Source organism: Petaurus breviceps, unplaced genomic scaffold, assembly GCF_028583685.1.
Source record: "Petaurus breviceps papuanus isolate PSGF00001 unplaced genomic scaffold, PetGlider_PUasm1.0 470, whole genome shotgun sequence".
Classification (NCBI taxonomy): Eukaryota; Metazoa; Chordata; class Mammalia; order Diprotodontia; family Petauridae; genus Petaurus; species Petaurus breviceps.
The window spans coordinates 7,528,908-7,544,712 of NW_027186350.1; the positions used below are offsets into that span (position 1 = coordinate 7,528,908).

Sequence of the window (15,805 nt, forward strand, 5' to 3'; positions counted from 1 at the left end):
GGGGGGGGGGGTCCACCTTTTGGTGTCAGAGACTTGCCTGCGGCACTGAGAGTTCCAGCTACATTTCCCAGGATCAAGTAGCCAGTATGTTTCTGCTGCAGCATCTGAACCGAGGTCTTTGCAACTCCAAGGCTTTGGTCTGGGGGGTGGGGGGCAGGAGTTACCCTAACGCCTTCAATTCCAAAGAAGATCCACGACACCGTGAGTCAGTGCCTTACGTGGGCTGGGGAAACGGGGAAACGAGACTCCACAACTCCCCCTAATTCGAGCGCAGCGGGAGGGGGGAAAGAGCCGCCGCCGCCCCTCCCCCCCGCCTCCACTGGTCTTTCCGTTCCCTCCCCCCACAGAGAACAGCGAGTCCCTGCTCCAAGGCTGGGACCCCGGGCTCTAGCCCCGGGTCCGCTCCCTTCCTCTCCTTTTCCACGATACCTTGACGGTCTCCAGGCTGGCCCCTTCCAGCACCACCACGAGCCGCCGGCCCCCGCTTTTGCTTCCCGCTCCGAGGCGGGGCCGTTTGGCCTCCGCCGCATCCCAGTCTCGCTCCGGCTCCCGAATGCGCCGTTCACGTGCCTGGAAACCATCACTGGGCGCCGCCATCTTGCAACCGGGCACAGGATTGGAAATGGCGCAAACTTTACCCAGGATGCCTCTCCAGAAACGGGCGCGGGGACGCAACGACTTCCGCCAGGACTCCGTAACTTCCGGTCACCATCTTTGAAGAGGGCACACGAACCTGGGGAATGCTGCCCTGGCTAAGGCGCCCTCCCCGGAAGACTGGGCCACGGGAAGGAGGGGAGGCAACTTCCGTGGAGGCGGTGCCCGAAGTTCGTGTCCTCTCCGGAAATAGGGGGAGAGTTTAGGAGGCAGCACTCTTCCGGTGCCCTTTCTCCTGGGAGGAGCCGAGCAAGTAGCGGAGCCTCGTGTGAGGGGTGCGGATCCCGGGAGAGGCAGCACCGGCCAGGGCCAGGGCCGGGGGCTGCGGAAGGGCAAGGGGAGAAGCGGTCGCATCCCCGGCCTAGTTCCCCGCCGCGGCGCCAGGGAGCAGACATGGCCCAGAACCTGAAGGACTTCGCGGGACGGCTGCCTGCCGGGCCCCGAGGCATGGGCACAGCGCTGAAGCTGCTGCTCGGGGCCGGGGCCGTGGCCTACGGAGTCCGAGAGTCTGTGTTCACTGGTGAGAGAGGCGGGAAGGGGCCCCCCACGTGGATGCTTGCCCCGCCCCGCCCCCCTCGGCAACCGAGAACTTTGACCTGTCCTTGAGGCCCCGGCAGCCCCGCTCTAGCTCACGTGCCCCAGTCTCCCGGGCCGGGATCCCCCCAGTCGCGTGCACACACCCCCTGCCCCTCCCCAGCCGTCCTTCCTCCCATGACCCGCCACCCTGCGTTTTTTCCTTCTTGATTCTTTCAACCTTCTCCTCCCCCCTTGTAGTGGAAGGTGGGCAAAGAGCCATTTTCTTTAACCGAATTGGGGGTGTACAGCAGGACACAATCCTCGCAGAAGGACTGCATTTCAGGTAAATGGTGGGGACGGGAATACAAGGTAGGATGCCCGGATTTTGTTCTCAGCCCTGGGCAAAGCCACCTGCATTCCGTGTTTTCTCTCTCCTCTCCTCCTCTACCCCAACCCCCAAAGAGCATCACAGAGACGTCAGTTACTGTCCATCTGCATTGTCTTATGGGTATTGCCAAGGGGTCCCCCAGGATTTCCCCGTTAGATCTTGTTCCTGTTTAAATGCTCATTCAGAGGGCCTGAGGGATTTGTAACTTCTGTGAAAGGGTTCAGTAGGGTAATGGAGAGAAGAGGGATTCATCTCTTTAACCTCCTTTCTGTATCTTGAAGGGGAAAGTATGAATGGGATTCAGGTGTCTAGATGGGTGAGGGATGACAGGACCCTCCATGAGCCCCCCATGACCTAGCTTCTTCCCGTCCCTCCTCACCCCCAGGATCCCCTGGTTCCAGTACCCCATCATCTATGACATTCGTGCCCGGCCCCGCAAGATCTCTTCTCCCACAGGCTCCAAAGGTGGGTCTGAGCACCCGGAGGCAGGGAGGGGAAGGAGGTGGGTCCAGAAGAGGTTAAAGTGTGTAACTTGTGCAGGAGAGACCACAGCGAAGATGGTTTCTACACTTTGGATATGAAGGTGGGAGACCTCTTGCATCACACGTAAACAATGTAGCAGCTACATTAAGGCTCTTCCATCACTTGCCCAGCCCCCAGCTGCCATCTCTGCCTCCTCATCTCTGCACTTAGCCACACTTGTTGCCAGTCACTAACACGCCTCAGGCTCTTTCTGTTCTTTCAGGATGTCCATACCTCTCACCTGGATTGTTATTTTCATGAGAAATTTAGAGGTAGACTGATAAACTAATCTTCCCCATTTGCAATGTTCTCCCCTTTAGGCGACACTGATTATGTTGCTTCTCTTTTCAGAAATTTTTGTTGGCTCCTGGTTGCCCATAGAGTAAACTTTATATTCCCAACAGTAAGGTGGGTGGGTATACCTACTCTGCCTTTCTGTTGTGAGTCCTGAATTAATAGAACTATAAAGGACTTTAGAGATTATCTCAAGTACAACCCGTCACTTCGAAGAAACTGAGTGAGACCCAGGTTATGTCATTAGAACTGGGGTCTTCTGACTCCCAGGCCAATATAGCTCTAAACAAAGCTCAAACCACCTATAGGACTTCTCTTCAAATCAAGTTAATTGTTAAATTAAATTTCAGATCTCTTGCTTCTTTTCTCATTTCGTAATATCTAGACATCTTCTAGTCTAGGCCTGCCTGAACTGATGGCTTTCAAACAAGCCTTCTACCTGCGCTTTTCTCCTCAAAGAGGGTAACTGGGCTGCTATTAGAATAACCTTCCATTGATAATAGATCTAGTCATGCCATTCCTCCAGAGATTACAGATGCATCCCGAGAAAGTAGCATGGCATTGTGGAAACAATGTGGACCTAGACAGGATTAGGTAGGAATACTTTCTGAGACACTTAACTAGCTGAATGACCCTGGGCCAGTTAGTTACCCCTCTGAACCTGTTTCCTCACCCATGAAATGAAGGCAATACTAGCCTCTACCTCACAAGGTTGTTTTGAGGGTCAGACATTTAAAGTGTTTTGCAAACCTTAAAAAACAATATAAACATGAGCTTTTATTGCTGAATAATAATTTCCATTTAGAGCCTGCCACAATTTGCACCACAAAATCTGTCTAGTCCTTTTTCAGACCCATGTATTCTGGCATTTCCCACTTCCATAGGTTTACCAATACTGGACTCTGAGTCAACAGTGATACCCCCTCTCCCTTTTCCATTGAAGTTCTAGCTATTCCAAGGCCAGCTCCTTCATCGTCGTTCACATTGTTGCAAAGTACTTTTCATGTACAAGGAAACAGATTTAATGATGTCATGCAGGTAGTAAGTTTCTAAAGTGAGATTTGGGACCATGCTTGAGTTCAAGTCTGCCTCTTCTTTCATTCGGACTCTTTACTCTTGTCCTTAGTTTTGAAACTCCATCAGTTTTCTGTGCATCGTAGGTGCTTCTGCTTACTGTCTTGAACTGCTTAAGCCATTCCCTCCACTGATTGAGTTTAATCCAACCAGTATCAGCCCTATATGAAGTGCTCTTAGGCTTGGAGTGACCTCCTCCATTTCTGCCGGCTGAGAGCTTTTACTGTGCTATATAGCAACAGTACAACATGTTATTCATTACTTGCATTTGTGTCCACATCTTACTTCCTGCACATGTATTGAGAGTATGTAAGAGACCTTGCCTCAGGTGCTACGTAAATGTCTGTGAATGCATAAGCATGTCCTTTCTCTCTTCCAAACACCTTGTACACTTGCCCTCCTTCCAAACCTGGTTTAGAGTTCATTGCACTCCCTAGAGGTACTTTGGTAATTGGCCACTAGAGCTGAGCTTGTCTCCACATTCTTTAATGCAACTCTCAGGTCTCCTCTCTGTATTTAGAGGAAGAAAAGATTCTGTCTACTCTCTTGATCAAGTAAATCAAACTGAATGATTTGATTTAGCAGGTGGTTATGAAGTATCTGGTACCAAGTACCAAACTAGGTGCTGAAAAAATCCCGTGCTTTGTGTCCCCAGCATCGTGAGGCACTAAAGAGAATATGAGAGAGTGCTCAGGGCAGCATGTTTGAGTGAGGAGAGGAGAATCCCCAAGTCCTGACTAACACTTTCTCTGTTCCCACCAAGACCTTCAGATGGTGAACATCTCCCTTCGAGTGCTCTCCCGACCCAATGCCCTGGAGCTGCCCAGCATGTATCAGCGCCTAGGGTTGGACTATGAGGAGCGTGTGTTGCCCTCTATTGTCAACGAGGTGCTCAAGAGTGTGGTGGCCAAGTTTAATGCCTCACAGCTGATCACACAGCGGGCCCAGGTCTGACCCCTGCCACTTCTACCTGCCTAAGGTCGTCAGCATTAATAATTTGAATCCCCTGCCTAACCAAAGTTCATCTGCTAGGGAAGAGTTGTATCCAGGTTCTTAATTTCTGTAGAGGCAGCTTGGAAATATCTGAATCCTTTGCACAAGTGGGAAGGAGCAGGAGAGCAGTGACTAGATTAGGGGACTGGGGATGAGGAGGGGGCCAGTAATACTCCAGAGACAACATGAGACCCAAAAAGCTTATACAACCACAAATCAGAGGCTCCACACACAGGCTTACCCTGACTTAGCGGGTGCTAAAGACCCATTAGAACCAAGGCAGAACCAAGCTAAGTTCTAGGTTGTTACAGCAGTAATCTCTCTGTTATCACTACTTCACCACTTGCTGGGCCTTCCCACCCCCAGGTGTCCTTGTTGATCCGTCGGGAGCTGACAGAGCGGGCCAAGGACTTCAGCCTCATTCTGGACGATGTGGCCATCACAGAACTGAGCTTCAGCAGAGAATACACAGCTGCGGTGGAGGCCAAGCAAGTGGGTGAGTCCTGTAGGTGAATTCAGGGGGTGCTGCCCAGTGTTGGGACAGAAGGGCCAATGGTACCTCCCATCTCTGTCCTCACCACAGCCCAGCAGGAGGCCCAGCGGGCTCAGTTTCTGGTGGAAAAGGCAAAACAGGAGCAGCGGCAAAAGATCGTCCAAGCTGAGGGTGAAGCTGAGGCTGCCAAAATGATATCCCTGTTGCAGAGTGTGTCTGTGTGTCTGTGTTTGTCTGTCTGTTAGGCATTGGTCCCTAAAGGACCAGTGACAGTCACCTCCTTCCTGACTGGCTGGGTGATGATTCCAAGGCGAATGCGACCTCCATGCCTTCTGCTCCTGGCTCCCCCAGGGGGAGGGGGAAGATTAGAGGGATCACAATGGTGGGGGTCTGGAATCTTGGTTGGGGTGCAGAGGCTTGGACCCCTGCTGTAAAGCCAGATCGACAGAATTGCTCAGGCCCCTTGGTTTCCAGTGGCTGCCTCCAGTTCCTGGCAGCTATATCAAGCAGGGGCCCACAGGTGGGGTCAGGGCGAAAGCAGAGGCACTGGTGGGGTCTGAGCGCAAACCCCTAGATCTGACAGCCCCAGAGAGGGAGGAGCGTGAGGCAGGATAAGGACAATGACGTCTGGCCTGTTTCTGTGGCTCCTTAACTGCTGTTTACCTCGGGGAAGCTCTGAGCAAGAACCCTGGCTACATCAAACTTCGGAAGATCCGAGCTGCCCAGAATATCTCCAAAACTGTACGTGTGGGAAGCAGGGCAGGGAAGAGGGGAGGGCAGAGAAGGCTGAGAGCTTGGCTGGTGGCTCATGCCTTTCCCTTGTCTCCAGATCGCCACATCTCAGAACCGAATCTATCTCACTGCTGATAACCTTGTGCTGAACTTGCAGGATGAAAGCTTCACTCGGTGAGAAGCGTGCACATAAGCACATCCATCCAGGGGCCCTAGAAAGCAGAGCTTTGGCATCTCCACAGTTCTAGTCCTCAGTGCACTGTGACCTTGAGCAAAATCACCGTCTTGGTGCCTTCGTGAGAAAGATTTGTAACAACCTTGAGGTTTTTATGATAGAAGTAGAGAATCATGATGTACTTAGAAGTGGAGGGAACAGCCAGGACAGTGATAGCAGATCATCTTTCCCCCAGGCAAGATTTGGATCTCTGACTTTGGGGGAGGGGATGGTAGGAGTGGTGACAAGATGAGAGGCTGGGTCCTCAGGGTCAAACCCTCATCACCTGTCCTTAGTCTTGTTAGGGGAGAGCTGCTGGGTGTGGGGTAGGACATAGTACTGTTTGAAGCTAAAAGATATTAAACTATGTCTTTCTCTTTGTATGTCTGCCTCTTCTCTACGCGCTACTACAGAGGAAGGTGAGTTGTGACTGTGTTGTGGGTGAAGGATCTTGTTGGAGGTGGGGATACAGTGAGAATCGCCCTACAGCTAACACTTGTGCATGAAGGGTTCTCCTGAGACCCCAGCATCCCCAGCTTGGGTATAACTCCTGAGGTTGGCCTTATTTCACTAGCCTTTTTGTGGAAACTGAGTGAGGTGTCTCTCAGAGTTGCCTTATACCTCTGTGTCTCTGACCACTCTCCCCTCTCTATAGTGACAGCCTTATCAAGGGCAAGAAATAGAGACGTCCTCCTGACATCAAGAGAAAGATGATCTCTTCCTTCCTGAGTTAGTCTTGGATGAGCCGGCAGATGGGTCCACCTCCCTCACCCCACCATCATGTGACTTTCCTCCACCATCACACCATCCCTTCCCCACTCGTTGGATAAATGAAGACTGACAGATGTTCCTTTCCCTAACCCCCACCCCATATTTTGCTGGGGGCCTGGGGTATAAGGACTGTGTGATTTCTCAGTGATTTCCTCTCTAGCTGGTTTTCCTCCAAGGCCAGGAGGAGATAACAGCTATCCCAGGAATTCTCAATAAATTTTTATTACTTAAATGGAATCCAGCGCAGTTCAGGATCTGCTTGACTTCCTCCCACCCATTAATGCTGGGAGCAGAGCTGATCAGGTGCACTTCTTCATTTCACCAGCAGGGGGTGCAAAGAGTTCAGCCCAGGCTCAGTGATCTGGCAAGGTGGGGACCCCTCTAAGCAGAAGTCAGCATGGGTGTGGGGCACAGATGAGCATTAACCAGATCCTGGTTTGGGAGTTCTGAGCACCAGCTCCACCACTCCTTTCTTGAGATGTGAGCAGCTGCAGCTTTGCTGAACCCAGTTGCTGGTGGACTGCCCCATATTGTTTGCCAGATACTTTCCCTTTGTGGGTGTTGGGACAGAGAAGTCAGATACATACTTCCTGTCTAAAAGCCTGTCTATACAGTTCACTTGGGAGAAGGCTAGGCACACACTAGTTAACTAAAACTGGGCACAAAGTTACACTTTCTCTGATATTTCTTAATACATGAGATTTGGAGATAAAATTTGGCTTCATTGGAATTATATGGATTAAATGAAATGTATGAGAAAAACAAAAACCTAGACTACAGAGAATCTTCTCTATCCTAGGATGACTATCCACAGTCATCTCTGCCAAGCCCACCCAAGGAACAATACGTAGCTTCCACCTACCTTAGCACCTTAGGACAAACCAGGAAGATTTGCAAACGTTTTCCTCACAATGGCCCCACAAGAGTATATAGTAGAAATAGCCTCTCCATTTTGGAGCAAAAGAAATGGGCTGGGTGTCCAGCACATGGTAGGTGTTCAATAAATATCTGATTTTTGAGAGGAGTGAAGTTGTTGATACAAAATTAGAATGGGGCATTAATACTTAAAGACTAGGTCATCTGCTTGAGCCTGGGGTTCCACTACAGTATGTGCATGGTGTGCTTCTGTTCTTAACAGTGAGTGGAGGAACTAGGAGGCCCGAGCATTTATTTATCCAAGTACTTTGTTGAGTACTTGGCTCTGTTTAAAAGTTCCAGAGAATAGCTTTGCTTGGTTACACTTTGGAGTTCTTTCCCCATGAATATAAGACTTAATATTCAGAAGGGGCATGTCATCCCTCCTCAAATGTCATTCAAGCACAGAATAGATCTGTCCTCAATTATCGTTTAGCCTTACTGTGGTACTGACATTCATTGGCCTGGTGTTCCATATGCCCAGTTCAAGCCCCCAGGGAGTGTAATAACTCATCTTGGACAACAGCCTCATATTGCTTACATATCTGTCTCAATTCATTTAGCTAACCTGGCTTGGTCCCTGCCAATTTAAGATTCTTGTGGCCTTCTGGGGAATGTCCTCCCCTACAGCCCCAATGTTGATGTCTAGTGAATCTGGTTGTCTTCACTCCAAGGATCAGGCACCTGTATTTCTTGAGAGAAAATGCTTCCAAGAATGAAGCTAGATAATCCTAGAGAAACTAAAATTAGCAAAGTTAATTTCTAAATACTATAGACATTAATTGCCCATATCCCATATCCCTCTTTTTTCTTTTTTTTTTTTCATTTAATTCTCTACCACAACAAAGAGCAGAGGGGATCCTTTGATGAAAGGACATTGATCCAGGGGAAGGCTGCATGAATTCCAGCTGAAGATAGAGGCAGAGCCCTGCCCCACACACTGGGCAGCTGTCTTTTTACAAGGATGGTCCAGACTACTGCACAGCTGAGATCTTGAGCAGTCCCCCAACCCCTATACTCTAATATCCTAATACTCTAACAGATGAAGGGTCAGAGATCATGAATAGGGACCTCAATGGATCCCAGATCTCCCTGAAGATCACCAGGTCAAAAGTCATCGAAGGGAGAACCAACCCGGAGGGCATCTTTACCAGACAGTGTTAGAAGCTTCATGATCCAACACTGCACTGGAAGATGGCCCCAGAGCTGGCCAGCTGGGCACATCCAGGGCCAGAGCTGACCAATCACAACAAGGATCTCTAGTCTCTCTGTGGTTAGTTGGGAGTCTCTAGGAAGAACTAAAGCAAATCACAAACACCAAGCCTACATAATTTCTGGTGAGTCATGGGTTGTAGAAATCAGGGGTCTACCAATCACAGACCTCAGGGAAAGCTGACCAGTCACAGTGGGAGAGTTGCTGTCCCACTGTGTCCCCTCTAAAACCAGCCAGTCTTCCCTTCAGATCAGAAACCAAAAGGAAAAACCTGTGCCCATGTTGGGGTTGGGGAAAGCGTTGACATCCTGTTCCTAGGCTTAGGGCCTGTGGCAATGAGTAGGAAAGGACCTCCATCATTACCCGGCAGTATTAGAGATTCCCAACCAGCACCCAAACACTACTGGGTAAGACGGGGCACCAGTCCCAGCCTGCCCAAGATGAGGGACGATGTTGGGGCCACCAGTCCTGAGTAAGAGACAGGTACGGTTAAATCCAGGCAGCGAGACAGAAGCAGACCCATGACCCAAAGCTGTGCTGGCTGTCTGCTGCTAGAAAGAGGCCAAGGAAGTCCCTTGCCTCATAATTAACACACTATCTGGGACACCGGCAGGTACTCGTTGGGCTCATTTACCTTCTAGTAGTATCATCCCCACCCCAGCCCCACTCAGCACCCTCCAAGATGTCGGAAAATGCTGAAGGCCCAAGCGGGGGTCAGAGGAGTCACTTACCAGACTCTTCCACCATCCACAAACCCCAATCCTCTCCCACAATCTCTTCTACTTTTTCCCCAAGGCCTGAGGCCTATTCCCACTGTAATATGCTCCATTCTCCTCACCCACCATTTCAGATCTGTATCAGCCTGCCTTTCCTCTTCAGCCAGTCAGGCCTAACAGCCTCTGCTCTGCCCCTCCTTTACCTACCTGCCTTCGGACCCCTGACTGCTCTCACTCAGGGCCAGGGCAGTATGGTAGAGGAGGATCAGAGGCCCTGTGTCCACAGGCCTAACATCAGGGCCTCTACCTTGCCTCCTCCCTCTGCCGCCTAGCTCACCTGGGCCACGCCTGCAAAGGGTTGCCACACAGGTGTGTCCTCCTGCTATAGGCTGGCTCTCCCCACCCCCACTCCACTCTCTTAACCCTTTCCCTTCCCAGTTTCCTTCTCTCCTTCCCCTTTCTTTTATCTTCCTCCCTACTTCAGATTCCCTTCACCCAGCTCATTTCTCAAAGACTTTAAAAGGACAGGAGTCTGGTTTTCCTTTATTACCTGCCCTTGCTGCCAGGACCAGGACTTTTAAGTAGATATATTTGACCCAGTGTGATCAATAAAACAGCTATCTTTCTGTTCCTGTCTTCGACTGCCCTTTTCCTGATGACCTCTGACTAACTTCACCCACCCTTCTTATCCCTCCCCTCTACTTCTTCCTGAATCTCCAGTGCTTTTCTTGACCTGAGGACCTCCCAGGAGAGTTTGAAAACTCAATTATTCCCTCTAGGCAGATGATGTCCATATCCCTGATGTCTCTCCCTGAACTTCCAACTGGTTTCTGGATATGACCTGGATATAAATCCAGCACCTTGAACTGAGCATGTCCAAGACTGAACTCATCACCTCCTACCTCAACTCAATCCCACCAACCATTAGACTTGTAAATAGGGACTATTTGCTGTCTTTCTTTGTACCCCAAATGCTCAGTTCAGTGCTTGACATACAGGAAGCATTTGTGAACCATTTTGAGCCCCCATCACCTGAAAAAGGCCTAAAACATGAAATGGCCAGTCAGGAGAAAGACATTTTGGCTCACTCTGAGCTTAACCTACCATAATGCTTGTGTGCTCTGACATAAGAAACATGCTTTGCTTTGCTCTCTCTTTGTTTGGTTTCAGTGAACCCCAAATGCCCCTTTCTGTGTCAGAAAGTACAAGGCCAGATGAAGCTGACCAGGAGCTCTCTTCTGTTTATGCCTACCAAGGACAAGGTGTCTGGAAATGGATCCTATCTTGAAAAATAGGACTTTTCTTATGTTATATTATATCATGTTAATGATAAAAATCCAGACATCCTAAATCAATAATTTCAATGGACACCTTGACATTCTCTCATCTTATTGTATTTATAACCTAGCCTATTAAGAAATTCCTTTCTCATATTATGGTTAATACATATGGATACTAAAATTTGGGGTTGGCACAGGCATTCTGATCAGGATTGCTATAGGTATATAAAAGGTCTTCTTCCTTCAGCTTGTTCACCTCTGAGTTCAGAATTATTTTCTGACTCCATCACACATGATTCTCTGGCTTAACAAGAATAAATAAGCACATTACAGCCCATGTACAGCCTGATTCTGTTTGTTCCTTGTTCAAACCTTTGGTAAGGTGAACACCATTCTCTTTGTTCTCTGGCAAACCTGTTAAGGGTTTTGTTTCTTTGGACCAAACCTTTGGTAAATGGTTGATACCTTTAGTAAATGCTTGTTGAGTGACCAACCCGTCCTTTCTCTTCCCCATTTCTGTTAATTGTACCAACTTCAGTCTGACCCAGAGTAAGGAATAGCCTCCTAACTGGCCTCCCTGCCTCCAATCTCCCCTCCTCTAATCTATACTATAACCTCTGTCAGATCAATCTTCTTCTGATCATGCCCCTCTCCTCTTTTCAAAAATAGATACTTTCTATCAAATAAAGTTTATGCCTTCCAGTCTAACATTGAAGACCCTCTATGCTTTGAATTCAAACTATCTTTTCAGCTTTATCTCCCTCTATTCTATTTCATATACTTTATGTCAGCTAAACTAAATTCACTATTTACAGAACTCATCTTTATATTTCTTGTCTTCTCTCCTTTATTTATACTGTGTAATAAATGCCCTATTTCCCTGTCTCTACCTTTAAAATCTTAGTCATCTTTCAAAGTCCCAATACTACCCTCCCCCATCAAGCCTTCCTTGTTCCCCTACTTGCAACCAAATGGGTATGGACCTTATATGAACCTCAAATGATTTGTTTGTACCCCTAATATGAGATCAATCACATTCTGTTTTGTACAATAGTTAGATGTGGATTCTCTATCCACACTATCACCTCTCTTCTAGATTGGTTGCTCCTTGAAGGCAAGGGATTCGATTTTAGTCATCTTCATTCAGTTCCCAAACCTTATCATTTCTACCTTCAAAACTTCTCTCATATATGGCTCCTTCACTCCACTTACCTGCCACCCTAGTACAGGTCCTCACCGTCTCATCCCTGGACTATTGCCTTAGCCTTCTGGTCGTTTCTGTGACTAAAGTCTCCCCCCACTCCCATCCATCAGCCACCAAAGTGATGTTCCTAAAACACAGGTCATGTCAACGCATGCCACCCCCAACTCATCAAATTCCACTGGTTCCCTATTACCTCCAAGATCAAATACAAAATCACATATTTTTGTGTATATGTATATATGTGTGTATGTATGTATGTATATGCATTGTGTATATGTATATATGCATGTGTGTATATACACATGTGCATGTATATTTGTGTATGTGTATATATGTGTGTATATGTGTATGTATATGTATATATATATATATATTCAAATACAAAATTTTAAAGTCCTTCACAACCTTTCTCCTTCCCATTTCAAGTCTTCTTAGACTTTGCTGCCCTCCATACACTAATGATGATGGGCTTACTGTTCTTCACACAGGACACTCTGTCTCCTGACTCCATTATTTTCGGTGGCAGTCCCCCTCTCCTGGAATTCTCTCCTTCCGTGTCTCTGTCTCCTGGCTTCAGTATTCAGCTTAAATCCCACCTTCTTCAGGAGGTCTTTCTCTCCTCCACCAACGATCCTCCTCTACCCTCCACTGCTGCTAGCACCTCCCCTCTTCGATTACCCTCAATTTCCCCTGTATAGATCTTATAATTGCTTGCATGTCATCTCCCCTACTAGACTATAATCCCTGTGTATCCTTGGCACGTAGGAAGAAATTAATACATGTTTATTGACTTACTGTTTTATACATAGTATTCCTTCCAAGGCTGTTGAATGAATAAGTGAACTGGATGCGGTCATTGCTGCTGGCAACCATCAGGCCAAGCTGTTGGGTTTAACCCAGATATTTGCAGATGCTCAATATTAGACTCTATGCTTGGAACACAGATGCTAACATTCCCTGTACTCTGTTAGTTGTGTTCTCCCAGAGGCTCTATGCTCACATGTAGTTAGACAGATGTGTTTCCTCCTCAGGCTCTCTGGATGTGTCCATCTCCACAAGTCCTTCCTCCTCACATCCCCCAAATACATACTCAGTTTCAGTCACAGTTCTGAGTTAAAAACAAAAACCAAGCTGGTTCCTTCTTGCATTCATCACTGGGAGGAGGGGAGGAAAAGCAGGCAAATGAAGATGGAGGCTGGGAAAGATATCAATCAATTAATAAACATTTATTAAGTGCCAGGCCAAGCTAAATGCTGGGGATACAAAAAGAAACAAAAGACAGGCCCTGCCCTCAAGGAGCTTACAATCTAATGGGAAAGACTATGCATATGAATGTATGCAAACAAGCTATATGCAGAATAAAGAGGAGGTATTAAACCTAGAAAAGGCTCCAGAATTTTGAGGGGTTGGGGGAAAGTAAACATAAGGAATTTTCATTGGAATTAAAGGAAGCCCGGGAGGCAAGTAGGTAGAGAATATAGTTAACTGCATTTTTGAAGGTAGAAGTCTCTAGGGAAACCCTTTTATAAGCACAATTACTCCTTCAAGATGGACTTTTCTTTATGGGAACCCAGAGCCCCAGGAAGTTTCCATGGAGTATGACAAAACAAAATTTATGACATATCCCACCCAAAGTAAGACTACCACAATACAGTCTTTTCCCCCCTCCTTTCTCTCTCCCCCTTCCTCTCCCTTCCTCTCTCTCTCTCCCTTCCTCTCTCTCTCTCTCTCTCTCTCTCTCTCTCTCTCTCTCCCCTCTTTCTCTTTCTCTCCCCCCCTCTCCCTTTCTCTCTCTCACCTCTTTCTCCTCTCTCTCCCCACTCCTTCCCCCTTTTCACTACCTCCCCGCACTCAGAGAAAGGACTGCTGAGACTGTCCTGCTGCTCCAAGTGCCCATTGGGACAGAAAACAGCATGATAAATGGAAGTCAACAAGAACTACACAGACATCCAGAGATTCTTTTCTTTCTCCAGTTGACCTTGGATTTGAACTCCCAAGCTTCCACAAGGAAGAGGATGGTGGACATTAGGCATTAGTCAGTAAGACCAACAGTATGAATGAGTTGGGTTTTATTTTTGAGATGAGGTTTCCCTACTCACTTGGGCTGGAAGTGTAGCCACTCAAAGTCAATATCAGTGCCCATCAGCACAGAAGCTTTGTGATCTGCTCCAGTTCTGACCTGGGAAGTTTTGCCCCTCATTAAGTAGCCTGTGTGGCCCTCTGCTCCTGGGAATTCACTATATTTGTGCCAGATTCAGTGACAACATTCTCTTGTCTTCAACCCTACTACAATTCAGAATTCCTGAGCCCAAGCAATCTACCAGTCTCAGGCTCTCCAGCAGCAGGGACCCAAGACTAGTTGTGGGTGAGATTCTGCTCCTGGAACACGGATAGAGAAAAGACCCACAAGGAAATATAATCCTAAAACTGACAGATATTATGAATCCCATTGGGAAGGAAAGGGGGGAGAAGGAGATTAATTTCTATGACCATATTCCTTGCTTTCCCTTATTCATAATCCCAAACCTTGAAGTAAGGAGTGTTTATACTCTCCTCCCTTCTCTTACTCCTTTCCATGAGTGGTGAGTATATCCATGAACTGAATGGGAACCCTCCAGACACACTCAAAGATCTGGGAGGTCATGCTGAAGGAATTGTAGGAGATGGTTGCAGGGAGATGTCTCCACAGAGGAGTTTTTGATGGATTTGCTTTCAGATCATACTATTATAACCAAGTGAGGCTGGAGAGTAAAGCAGAATGATCTGTTACCCTGAGCTAGGAAAGCTATCAGTTAATGTTATTTCCTACTCCCTAGTAATGGATGGTACCTAGTACCTCACTCCTCTGGGGTATGGTTTTCCTTTCAAATTTTTAAGACTTGCGGGGCCGCTAGGTGGCTCAGTGAATAGAGCACTGGCCCTGGAGTCAGGAGGACCTGAGTTCAAATCCAGCCTCAAACACTTAACACAAAAAACTAGCCTTGTGACCCTGGGCAAGTCACTTAACCCCAACTGCCTTCCCTTCCACCCTCCAAAAAGCAAAAAAAAAAAAAAAGAAATCTATAAGACTTACATTTAAGAAGTATTTTTGTAGGGATGGGAGCACGGGTAACCCCTCTTTCATGGCATTCATTAGAAATATGCTTGTCTTTGTTGAATATATAGCTCTGAACACCCAAGCTTAGTTTCATTATTCCTGAACCAAAATCTCACCTCTAAAACAAGAGTTAAGATTCTATCTTCATATATATATATATACATATTTAAATAATGATACAATAGTTTGGGTTTATATTGATCAGCTGTTTTAGCACATTTAAAGGCTCAGAAAAGCATGTGCACTTTTAGAACAAAGGCTAACACTTCCATATACCAAAGGGATACAAAAAGTCTGGAGTGAATGAATAACCCACAACACATTCAACTCTCTCCCTAGGGAAAGGCAAAAGATGTGCAGGGTGGGAGTGAGGGGAGGGGAGGGAAGGAAGTGTGCTAACATCTCTCTTTGGCTACATCCCATCAACAATGCAGAGTTTGCTTTGGATGCTGTACACACTTAGATAGCTCCCTCTGCCCAGATAAGGAATGGTCTCCATAGTATCTTGTACTGACCCCACCTTTGCTATTTCTCCATGACTTTCTACTTCCTTCACTTGCATTAGCTTCTCTTTCTTACTCCAATCATCCTTCTTGATCTCAAGGTTAGGGTTATGGGCTGACCACAGAACTTAGGACACTGGATAAGACCAACCTATCTAGAATATCAAGTCTCTATCTCCCCACTACTCTATGATTAAACTTCTGTGGGCAGAACCCAGAACTGGGT

At 47.4% G+C, this 15,805-nt stretch overlaps 2 protein-coding genes and 1 non-coding gene across 3 annotated transcripts in view; 2 read left to right on the top strand and 1 right to left on the bottom strand.

Annotated features, from left to right (window-relative positions):
* EMG1 (EMG1 N1-specific pseudouridine methyltransferase) overlaps window positions 1–15,805 on the bottom strand; it is a 370,137-nt gene that overhangs the window by 5,457 nt on the left and 348,875 nt on the right. Inside the window, exon 2 of the mRNA XM_069101595.1 lies at window positions 430–618. Coding sequence (XP_068957696.1) covers window positions 430–597 — 168 coding nt within the window. The 5' untranslated portion in view covers window positions 598–618. The remainder of the gene's footprint in view (window positions 1–429; window positions 619–15,805) is intronic.
* On the top strand, window positions 837–6,888 carry PHB2 (prohibitin 2). Its single transcript, XM_069101586.1, has 8 exons — window positions 837–1,174; window positions 1,429–1,513; window positions 1,944–2,023; window positions 4,212–4,396; window positions 4,808–4,937; window positions 5,025–5,128; window positions 5,598–5,675; window positions 5,764–6,888. Exons 1-8 carry the CDS (start codon window positions 1,048–1,050, stop codon window positions 5,842–5,844), a joined length of 870 nt encoding a protein of 289 aa, XP_068957687.1. The 5' UTR covers window positions 837–1,047; the 3' UTR covers window positions 5,845–6,888.
* LOC138172004 (small nucleolar RNA U89) lies at window positions 5,227–5,516 on the top strand. The gene has a single exon (XR_011171026.1). It is a non-coding gene; the product is annotated as a small nucleolar RNA U89 (small nucleolar RNA).